Below are 12387 nucleotides of genomic sequence, written 5' to 3'. Positions count from 1 at the left end.
CTCTGCTGGTGACATCATTGGACGCACCTGTAACAGGGCTATAAATAGATGGGTCAAAAAAGTAATCATATCAGATTACATAACAAAATGGAATCACTCTATCAAACCTTACAAATAGAAACAGAAGTTTTCTTGCCAGTATGGTTACAAGCATTACTCATGGGTACTCATGATACAAACAGTATTTGATCTGTTCCCATCTGCTGTTTCATAAATAGGATCAATGGAGAGTCACACCAGTTAGTAAATGCAGTTCAGTTGTCAATCTCAACAATGACTATCAATGGCTACATTGATAGTCAGAAAGGAGAGAGAAAGGTGTAGGTAAGTGTTGGATTCATGCATTCATGTGGTCAGCTGCTGATGTTTTATAAAGACTCTACTGCACTCATACCTTCAGCTACATCATCATCCACCATGAGTTTGAGGTTTTTACCACGCCGTGTCACTTTGACTGAGTGCCAGTCATTGTCGTTCAGCTTTTGCCCAGCGTACAATGTCTCTGGTCCTTTACCTGAGAATAACGTTTCAGTTAGTCCTTTCACACATTAGCAATGCAAATAAATATCCGTCTTCTGAAAACAGTTTAAAGGGGTCATTTCACTAGGAATGTATTTATTTTATGAACAAAATTTATTTAAAAATATGTATACATATATAATAAAAAAAGAAAAAAAATATTTACATTTGTAAAAACCACGTTTTTCAAAATTAGTTTTCGATTTTCAAATCACTGTCATCACAACCATTGATATCTAAGAAAACCATTTTACATCATTTTTAATAGCAGTACATGAAGAAAAAATCAACAATTCAGTTTCAAGTAAAATCTCATTTTTATACTGCTGTTACTCAGAAAAAGGACAGACCATGAACAAAATAATGTGTGGGGTTATGTTCGGAATGGCATCCTACCATACTAATCTTAATGTATTCACAGTGCTGTATATAGAGTACACATACTATGTACAGTATGCACACTTTTCGTATGCAAAGAAAACACATATAGCCTACTACACATCAAAGGGGGAATTCACTAAGAATACTTTTTACCCAGAAATACAGCTGGTTATTTGCACACAAGTGCCCAATTCACTAAAGGAATTTGCAGATCAGGCAACAGCTTAAATGCATGCACAAAATCTGTGCTGAATGCAATTTTTATACTCTATGGGCTGGTATATAGCGGAGGATGCAGCAGACCACAGATAACTGGTTCACTTTGCAGGGACTGTACATCACCACTCCTCTATTGTGAATCTTCTCTTTTACATCACTGAATTAAACATGTAGCATACTACCGGTTGAAATGTTTATCATTGCACATTCCATACTGATTATGAACTATTTAAAAAAAAAAACTATTTAAAGTAATAATACAGTATATATACACTGCAGTACTACAGCATATATGCAGTACACATAGGCTTTGTTCACACTGCAGGAAAAATCAGATTTTTCCTCAAATGAGTGACTGTTCAAACTGCAAGTTATATGTAGCCAGATAAAATTTTTTCTGTTCAGACTACAGTCGCTCATGCTATCATGTCCACATTAGTTGTCATGGAAATGCAGCAAACTTGCATATATTCACAATGCATGAGATTTTAGCGACGGATGTTTTACCATTGATTATGCTTTTCATGAGTGCAGTATCCATATGAACATTCTTCACAGACAGTTGAGGTGGCATATGCAATGTTTGTTGCTGCTAGTGTTGTTGCTGCCCGTTTTGTCTTGGGGCCCTGTATTTTAGCAGAGAGCAAAACATCCCGTATAGCATAAAAAGGTCAGATGCTGAGACGAGGAGTTTACTACTGCGTCCTGTAGTAAAACGCTCAACATTTTTAGGCATCCTCTATTCGCTTGACACTCAATACTTTATCATGTTGTGGTGGTTTATCACATCTCTTCGGGTAAGTGAAGCTAATGTCTGTATTATTATAAGAGGTTTGCAGTGCTTTGCGTGCCCTGTAACATATAAATGACATATGGGTGTGTTTCATTCAGAAGTGATGATCTCTATGCCCTGTTTACCTTCCACTGTGAGAGTTTTGTAGAATTGAAATGTGTAATAAAAGTAATTTCTTTATTGAAAATGATGTTTGTAACGATCCTACTGCATGACCATCATTATTGTATTAAATTTGATGTGTTCTGTGAAGGCATTAATTATGCTGTTCGGAGCACATTATGTTTTCTCGCTGCAAAACCTGACGTATAACAACCGTTGCGCAAAACAAATGGCAGAAAACAAAACTAAAAAACACATGAAATCACATGTCGCGAATTGAGACGTATTAAGAAATTTCAGATTTTAATCGGATTCCAAACCACCTAAGAATGTGGTGTGTATGGGGCTTGTAAAAATTTTATGTGTTTTTGTCCTGTTCACACTACAAAACCTAAACGGATTTGAGTGACAGCATCCAACAAAATATATTTCTTTCTGCCTGTGTGAACGTAGCCTAATACATCTTTCTGAATGTAGACTTAGACTTTGACATTTATACATTCATTTAAGAACACTGCCTTTGTAATACAAGGCAAATCAAATACTCATTTGTAATGAATAAATACTCCTGTCTTTTTTTTTTCTTTATTTGAAATAAAAGTGGAATTACATCACTGATCTAGTTCAGAAATTGTCCGGGGCTTCACAGCATGGATGTTGTCTCTATTTGGTCAGTGATTAAATAATAATTCTTCTATTTGAACTCTTTCCTATATAGTTATAATTTTCATGTCTATTAAACCTCTAAATGTCATTAGAAAATGCTGTTGTGGATTACCTTTGTTTGTCAGGGATCATTCCAACAGTCTCATGAGAATTCAGAAGAATAGTACCAGATGGTGAATCCCTAAGAAGTCATAAAGCTTTGTTTGTACAAAAACGTATGACTTAAAACACCAACCAATCACATATGCTTCCCTCAACTATTTCAAAACCCTCACAATCATGGTAACAGGTTCAAATTTATGCTTGGGTTTAGGTATGGGATTTGTGGCAAAAATTAAGAAATGTATCACGAATGTGTGTTTTGATCTGGAAAGTTTAACTTTTTACATTACTATAATTTTCTGGGTAAGGTGTTACACTTTATGGTTAGGTTTAGGTAGGGGGTTTGGGTTAGGTGTTAAAATGAGGACAAATATCACAAATACACATTCAAAACACAGAAGTTTCTCTTTAATTACTATCTCTTTAATTACTATCATGGTTAGATGTAGGGTTTATGTAAGGTGTTACTCTTCATTGTTAGTTTAAAAAGGAAGAAATAAAAACATTGGAGACTCCAGGTGGGAAGCGTATGTGATTGGTTGTCATGCGATTTCTCACGAATTCTCTTGAGATCGGGTTGTACCAATGTTTGATAGGCTTGAAATTATTTGAATACAGCTTTAAAGACACAGTTAAAAAAGACAATTCTGTCATAATTTACTCACCATTATTTTTTTTCCAGAGTGTCTATTTGCACCCTGTTGTAAATAGCATCTGCCACACATGCAGCTATTTGCACCCAAATAGACTGGTGGAACCATTGAAATATGAGAAACTAATCAGTAGATGTCGCTGCAGTGGCATAGGCTGTAGAGACGGTGTGTGATTTTGTAGTGCTGTCCTAGCAATTTTTGGAAATTTTGTTCTACTCTTTTTCCCATTCAATTTCCTGTTTCTACTCTTTATACTAAATTATTTTTATAAAAATGAATAGAAATGTTGATTCCCCTTCTGTCACTCACTTGACGTTGTGTCGATTGAAGTGATACAAGGGGTCTCTTCTGAGAGCCTCACAAAACTCTGAACTAGAGAAAAGGCCAACGTTAAATTGGCAGACAGAATTTGCATGCCCCGAAAATACGGGTCTAAAGGGGATTGGGTGAGCGTCTGTCAGACGTTCTGTTTTTCTTCGGAGCAGAGCGGTTGTGCAACAGCAAAGCTGAGTTCACCACTGTTCCACTCACCTCTACTGGTGATAAGCACTGCTGTTGGCTCTACGGCGCATTCCAGCGGCATTCTCCTCTCTGCACGCTGTGCAGTCTATGCCCCTGGACGCTTCGACAGCGCTTTCATTGCCTGAAAGAGTGTTTCTCCTCCTAAAAGAGTTTGAGTTTCCACTCATAAAAGAGCAATACACAGCAGGCGTTGAACATCCTTTTCAGGACGCATCTTTTTCAAGATGCCCTTCTGCCTCTGTGTAGTTCCTGGATGCGGTCGATTTCTCTCCGCTTCTAACAGCCATAAAAGCTGCCTCGCGTGCCTGGGCTGCGATCACATGCAGGCAGCTTTTATGAATGGTTCATGTTCTCAGTGTGAGAACATAGCCATGGCAACATTGTGGTCGCACCTTTCTTTTCTCCCGAAAGAAAGCCACTTCAGCCCCCTCCCCAAAACGTTGTCACTGACTGCGAAAGTCTACAGTGCCACTGGACGTGCTGCCTCCGCCCTGCATGCCATGGCTCTTCTGCAAGTTCACCAAGCCTTCGGCCAGCAGTTTTCCTAGGTGAAGAGGCAGAGGGACGCTATATCACACATCATGCCGCGCTGCCGCCTCAACGTAGCCATCTGCCTGCCAAGGGTGTCCCCCTGTGACTAAACCAGGCAGCTCTGCTTCAAACGAGCCCAGCTCTCAGCCCCAGTGTTGAGCGCCCCGCAGGTGGTGTACACCCCCTGTCTCCAGGACCCCCTCTAGGACCCGTGAAGCTCTTAAGCGTCCCTGAGACAGAAGACCCGGGCAGTCAGATGTTCGCTTTGCAGCTGGTACCAAAGCCACTCCGAACTCCGGTGGAGGGTCGGGAGGAAAACCCTTCGTTGCGCACACCCTTCGGTCTGTGGTACCCACAATAAAATCATCTAGCCGTTCTCAAGCCTCAGGACATGCCGCTGCGAAGCCCCACCCGGTATGTCAAAAATTGTCATCCCGTTAGTGCACGTCCTTCACCCCTCGCACAGAGCTTGATCGTCGCTATCCATCCCGTTGCATTGGCTGGCCAGGACCATCCAACTCAGCTCGGAGATGGAGAAGGGTCTCTACAGCACTTACTTCATAGTACCCACGGTGGGTTGTGGCCAATCTTGGAACTGCGAGTTCTTAACTGGACTTTACACAAACTCCCGTTCAGAATGCTCACGTAGAAAAAAATTATAACCTGTGTTTGCATTAGATTGGTTTGTAGTGGTAGACCTGAAGGACGCGTACTTCACGTCACTATTCTGCTTCGGCGTCGACCCTCCGGCTTGCGTCCGACGGTCAGGCGTATCAGTACAAGGTCCTCCCCTTCGGCCTGTCCCTGTCCCCTCGCGTCATCACCAAGTTCAAAGAGGCAGCCCTTGCCCTGCTACGGGAAGTGAGCATCCGCATACTCGATTACCTTGATGACTGGCTCATCCTAGCCCACTCTTGAGAGTTACTATGCGCCCACAGGGACCAGGTGCTCGCGCATCTTAGACTCATTCTCAATGTCAGCGCCTCACAACTGAGTGCGCGCAGTCAGCGCTCAGGTGCCTCGCTCGCTTCAAGCCAGGCACAGCGGTTCCTCTCAAACAGTTCCAGAGGCTCCTGTGGCATTTGCATCCTCGGCGGCGATCACACTTCAGACTCGAGTCCCGAGATGGGCATGGCGCTGAGGCACATACCATGTTTTAATCACCCCTTCCTGCCGGCAGAATTTCAACCCATGGACGATGCGTTGGCACATCGTCTGCCTCGAGTTGTTGGCTGTACTCCTTGCCCTGCGGAGGTTTCTCCCACTGATTCGGGGCAAGCACGTCTTGATCCGTTCAGACAGCACCGCTACGGTTGCATACATAAATCGCCAAGGCGGCATACGCTCCCGTCACATGTCACAACTCGCCCGTCATCTCCTCCTTTGGAGTCACCTGTGACTCAGGTCGCTGCTCACCACTCACATCCCGGGTGATCACAACAGGTCTCGCTCAGCGGAGAGTGGAGGCTCCACCCCCAGGTGGTCCAGCTGATCTGGGACCACTTCGGCAGGGCACAGATAGATCTCAACTCTCACAGATAGAAGACAACTCCCACAGCCCGCTCTGGTACTCCTAACAGAGGTCCCTCTCAGCACAGACGCACTGGCGCACAGCTGGCCCTGGGGCTGCGTAAGTACGTATTTCCCCCAGTGAGCCTTCTTGCAATGGTGCTGTGCAAGGTCAGGGAGGATGAGGAACAGGCATCCTTACTGGCCCACTCGGACCTGGTTCTTGGATCTCACGCTCCTCACGTCAGCACCTCCCCAGAATATTCCCCTGAGGAAGGACTTCCTTTCTCAGGGACAGAGCACCCTTTGGCACCATGCCCAGACCTCTGGAACCTCCATGTCTGGCCCCGGACAGGACGCGGAAGACTTAAGCGATCTACCACCTGCTGTCGTAGACACGATCAACCAAGCCAGAGCTCCCCCAGCAGCTTTAAGCCCTAGTGGCATCTGTTCACAAATTGGTGCTCTTCCAGATCTGAAGACCCGCAGAGATGCGCAGTTTGGTCAGTGCTTTCATTCCTGCAGGAGAGGTTGGAGGGGAGGCTGTCCCCCTCCACCTTGAAGGTGTATGTTGCTGCTATCGCAGCCCACCACGGCGCAAGTCCCTTGGTAAGAACGACTTGATTATCAGGTTCCTTAAGAGGTGGCTGATGGTTGAACCCATCCCGGCCAAGCCTGTTCCCATCCTGGGATCTGTCAGTGTTCCCCTCAGGCCTTCAGAGATCCCCCTTCGAGCCGCTTGATTCAGTCGAGCTCAAAGCCCTCTCCTTTAAGACGGCCCTCCTGATCATGTTCGCTTCCATCAAGAGGGTTGGGGACCTGCAAGCGTTCTCTGTCAGCAACACTTGCCTGGAGTTTGGTCCGGCAGATGCTCACCTAATCCTAAGACCGCGACCGGGCTACATGCCTATGGTTCCTACGACCCCCTTCAGGTTTTAGGACGTGAACCTTTAAGTGAAGCTGCCCCGGGAGGAGGCAGACCCAGCCTCTTCTTTGCCGTGTCCGGTATGTGTTTGTGTACCCATGTGGACTCCACGCAGGGCTCTTGATGCTATGATCAGCTCTTTGTCTGCTTTGGCGGACAGTGGAAAGGGAATGCCATCCTCAAACAGAGGTTAGCTCATTGGGTTGTTGATGCTATCTCCTAGCCTATCACACCAGGCTGTGCCTCCTCCCTTGCCCGCTCCCCTTTATACCCGTATGTCCGGGGCAGAACATGCAAATTCTGTCTGCCAATTTGACATTAGCCTTTTCTCAAGTTCAGGGGTATGCGAGGCTCTCATAAGAGACCCCTTGTGTCACTACAATCGACACAACATCTCGTTCCTTCCATCAGGGAACGGAGATTACAACAGTAACCATGACGATTTATCGCAGTGATTTGGTCACTGTGAATGTTGAGGAGTGCAGAGAAGGGTTTTATCCAGAGGCGTGGTCTGTCGTTTGCACTTCTTTCCACGGTTCGGTATCGCTTGTGTGTACATTGCATCACTGTATTACTAATATTGTAGTAACCATTTTCTTTGGCAGAAACCATAGTTTTAATGCAATTAACAATGGTGTTGTTAGTATGGTAATATGGTGCTAATATAGTAACCATGGTTCATTTAGTGTTTACAGTAAATTTACAAAAATACCATGATGAAACCAGTAATAAAAACAAGGTTATTTTTCTAAGGTAAGGTTAAGTTTAGGTTTAGGGGTAGGGGTTCATGTAGTGTGTCTGTGGGACTCTAAATAAACACAATAGACACACAGCAGTGATGCTCATACTGTATGTTAATATTCAAATATGCGTGCAAATAGTATCTGACACTATTTTCACCAGGGTGCAATATACCTTATTTATGCTAGCGCCATCTTTGATTTTTAATGGAAATGACAATGGGGTTGTGAGGGATAGACTTACAGTCTCATCAATGGGCTATACTGCAGTTTAAAGTGTTTTTGGACCGTTTTAATAATCAATTATGGAAAAAACAACACTTCAGAAGAGAAATATGTCCCCCACTATCTCAATGGACCTGGTATCTACCATTATTTGCACCAGGGTGCAAATACAATTTGCCTTTTTTTTCCCATACAATGAAAATTAATGGTTACTGAAGCTAACATATTAACTTGTGATCCATCAAAGAAAAAAGTAATTGAGTAATTGACAAAATGCCATATTCTTTGGGTGAACTTTCTCTTTGAGCCCACATTATGTTATAAGTTAGTGGTTACAATAGAAAAATATTTAAACATTTTTTAAATGTATTTTTTTTTATTTATTTTAAACGGGCATTTAATTTACATTAAAATAAAATAAAAAAAATGTTGAAGAAGATCTGGAAGCCTTTAGATGAGTAAGAGCAGTTCTATTTTCCAGGATATCATCACAAAGTATTAAGCATTCAAAATAATTAGCATTACGTACAGTATGCAAATGTACATAAAACATAGAAGAGTTGGATATGATAGCAACATTGTTCAAAAGTAAACTTTGACCGTCTATAGAAAATAAAACCATAATTTCCTTAGTTAAGGATTGTGTTTCTTACTATTGCAGTATTGAGTATGTAGAAGTAAAAGATTGAGGACTTACTGGCATTACAGTTTATCCTGCCACAGTCTAGATGGGGAAGAACAAGTGACAGATGAAATCGCGTCCTTCAAGGTAACAGCTGCAGACATCCAACAACAAAAACTCCACCTTCCGGGGACGAGCACATATAGCAGCAGCCATTTTTTGACTAACCTTTGTAGCATTCCAGCCAATTTCTTTGATATAAAGCATTCTTTGCCAATTTGATCCAAATACCTACATTAAAATGGCTCCAAAAAGTATTTGAACACCTTTGGATACTAATTTATAATGTCAATACATTATTAAACCAAGTGGCATCTGCGTTAAAATAAATAAATAAATAAAATATTTTGCTGCTTGCTCAATTTACTTGAAATGAAACAAAAGCAACACAATTCTAAAATATTTTGCCACAGCTTGATTTCACTGGATTATATCCATTCAAATTGTAAAAAAATTTAATTTGGGACTAAATTAATACTTTTTGCGGTGTTAATGTGGCATTCATTTTGATTATTAAAATAAATTAAGTTGAACCAACAGAAGAAAATGTATTAATTAAAACTTAGTAAATTGAGTTTGATGAACCTAATAAAATTGAGTAAAACTGTTAGTACATTAATTTTACCTAATCTAACAAAATTATGTTGGCTCAATGAAATGGACGTGTTATAAATGAAATATATGAAATTTGCGTAAAACCTTTCTATAATTCAATTAGGAGGGGTGACTTCATTTTTGTGTGTGTAAACAACTGACGCTAGACCTTTTCTGATTACTTTTAAGCAGTGGTTCCAGCAACTTTATCCAACTAAAAAAGTGATTTTTAGTGGATAAAGTCAATTTGCCTCAAACAGTCCACACAGGTGTCCTAGCAGATTATCCACAGGTGTAGTTAATCACATACATTTCCTACTAACAATTGAAAACCAGAAACTGTCTCAATATTTTTTTTATTTTGTTTTACTTTTAAACAATAAAATATTTGATATTATCTTTAAAATTATATTTTGTTTTATAATGCAATGACATCCATAAAAAAATGTTTTAAGTGTGGCTTAAGTGTCCAAATACTTATAGGGTATAATTACATACATATTTTTTTTATTATTTTTTCTTTAAGGGTAATAATATATCAGTCATCCATTTAAAATGGCTGCCTGCTCGAAGCCAAATGGATTCATCAACCTTGGAATTTATTCTTTGTTACTTATTATCCAAATTATTGGCCATGGTACTAACTGTAAAAATGTTACAGTTGGTACCTTGCAGTTGCAGTTTGTTCTAAAACTTGGGTTTGTAAACAGGATTGCAATCTGGGTTGAAATCCATTTGGCTGGTTTGGTCATGTGCCGTCAACCACAACAGAAAAGTGGGAGCAAACAGCCTCGGTCCAACAAGCTCCAGCACCATACAGCGGTCAACACTTTGACAAACTTGTAGCATGTGCCTCATTAAATATAAACAGATAAAGTTAATCTGTATTAAGACAATAGATCACATTAAACTAGTACAATGAAAACTGAATGTTTTGGTGGTTATGTATTTATGCTAAAAGCATACATTATTTTAAATGGCTTAAATGGAAAATGAAATTAATTTGGGATCCTGCAATAGATTTTTTGGGGCTTTCTAAGGGGCATCTGGGAGAATGTAAGTAGAAATGACAGTGTGTGTGTGTGTGTGTGTTTGGGTGGGTGGATAAGTGTTGTGGATGGTGTTTTGGACACCAGCTGCAGGTGGGCTGGGTGCTCTGGTCTCGGGCTGTTTGCTAACAGGGCCGCAGGCTACAGGCCATTGAAGGGGTGAGTACCATCTTTGAACAAGTCACGATAAATGCCGTTAAGAGCAGGAAATGGTAATGGGACATGTGTTCCCGATAACATGACCAAATTGTTTTACATAAGATATAAAACGTATTGTTAAAACCACCTTAACGTAAGAAAAGTGGACATCATAAATATTGAATAGTGATCATGTAGATGAAAAGAGACATTTGAGTTATGGCTGGATGATATACCAAATATTTACAACAACTGTATCTGATATTTTGTTGGTGATTAAAGGAATATTCCAGGTTCAATACAATTTAAGCTCAATCAACAGCATTTGTGGCACTAAAATGTTTTTTTTTTTTAAATATAACAAAAAAATAAATAATCAAAAATCGATATTACAGTGAGGCACTTACAATGGAAGTATAATTATATACATGTATACTGTATGTATATATAGATAAATATTGCCTTGATTTTTACAGAAATTTTGTTGCTTTACATTTTGTATTTACTTGGCATCAATGGCTGTTTGGTTGAAATTATATTCCTCTGATTGAAATTCAAGCGACATTTTTTAGCCATTTCAGAGCAAATACATATTGTTGGGGGGGCTGTAAAGATTTTCTTTTATATTTATCACCCAGCCCTAATATCAATGCTTAGCTTGTTTGAGATATGTTTCTCCTGCATCAGTAAATTAATGAGCATGTCTATGAGTATGACTGGCACAGATGTGACACATAGATCATGAGGTCAGAGGTTACGTGTGCCAGTTGAGATAGCTTGTCTGTCCACATGAGTTGCAGACAAAGCAAAAGAACAAAAAAAACAACAAAAACAAACAGGAGCAATCCATGCAGATCAAGAAAACAACCGTTTAGTTGTAGTGTTAGAGATGACGACATCCATTAACTTGCATATGTATTAAATAACGGACGATAGGGACAGTATACGATACCTAAGTTGACGATCAGTTTGACACGGCCGCTGTCCAGCTCTAGTCGCAGTGTGTCAGCAGACTCACGTGATGTGGCAGCCATCAACAGGCCAAATGCACGCTGGGACATAAAGCGAAGAGAGACGTCCTCTGCTTCTGTATGTATGACTGTAGGCATCACCACCTTCATATACATACTGCCGTCATAGCTCAGGATAGACGCTTCTGTGGAGATAATGCGCACACACATACGTCAAATTAAAAAGCAACCTCACAAAGAATACTTTCACTGACCTAATCATAATAAGTCCAGATTTTTGGCACATTACACATGTGTAAAATCTGCAGGGTACCAGGTTTTGAAGCTTAAAAATGCACATAAGGGCAGCATAAAAGTAATCCATACGACTCCAGAGGTTCATCCATTTCTCCAGAAGCGATATGATGAATGTGGTGGTGGAGGTGGTGATATGCATAAAGACTGTGAATCACAAAAACAAAAGTTGAAGCATGTGGTAGTGAAAGTGGACATTTATAGCAATAAATATACAACTAAATAAATATGAATCTGTTTCTCACCCACACCCATCATATCGCTTCTGAAGATATGGATGGACCACTGGAGTTATATGGATTACATTTATACTGTTTCTGTGTCCCTTTTAGACCTTCAAAGTTCTGGTCACCATTCACTAGCATTGAGTGGACCAACAGAGCTGAAATATTAGTTTAAAAATCTTTGTTTGTGTTCATCAGAAGAAAGAAAGTCATACACATCTGGGATGGCATGAGGGTTGAATGATAAAATAATTTTCATTTTTGGGTGAACTATTCCTTTATCTGTGCATTTAAATTGAGTATGTTCCCATCAAAAATGTCAAGTGTCCAGTGGAAGGTTAAATCCAAAACAAATACGCGATGGAGGGGTTGGCTTCAGAATCATAACAAACATTTATACAGTATTAACTGTTCTGGATCAGCTTGGGGCGATTCTTTTTTATACATAATGGCACCAGAAAAGGCACCAGTTTTAAAGTACTCTATGGAATTCCTCAAGAGGCTCAAACAATCTGCTTCTCCACAAAGCCCTCGGCTAAGAAAGATCT

The 12387-nt window shown here is 40.6% G+C and overlaps 1 protein-coding gene across 1 annotated transcript in view; it reads right to left on the bottom strand.

Annotated features, from left to right (window-relative positions):
- Positions 1 to 12387, bottom strand: part of LOC127624134 (neurexin-3b) — a 485619-nt gene that overhangs the window by 289811 nt on the left and 183421 nt on the right. Inside the window, exons 8-10 of the mRNA XM_052098814.1 lie at positions 11303 to 11506; positions 8585 to 8611; positions 395 to 514 (exon numbers count right to left, since the gene is read on the bottom strand). Of these exons, the coding sequence (XP_051954774.1) occupies positions 395 to 514; positions 8585 to 8611; positions 11303 to 11506 (351 nt within the window). The remainder of the gene's footprint in view (positions 1 to 394; positions 515 to 8584; positions 8612 to 11302; positions 11507 to 12387) is intronic.

This window comes from Xyrauchen texanus, chromosome 30 (genome assembly GCF_025860055.1).
Source record: "Xyrauchen texanus isolate HMW12.3.18 chromosome 30, RBS_HiC_50CHRs, whole genome shotgun sequence".
Taxonomy (NCBI): Eukaryota; Metazoa; Chordata; class Actinopteri; order Cypriniformes; family Catostomidae; genus Xyrauchen; species Xyrauchen texanus.
The sequence above is the reverse complement of the archived record's forward strand: the minus strand, read 5'-3'. Positions and strand labels throughout refer to the sequence as shown.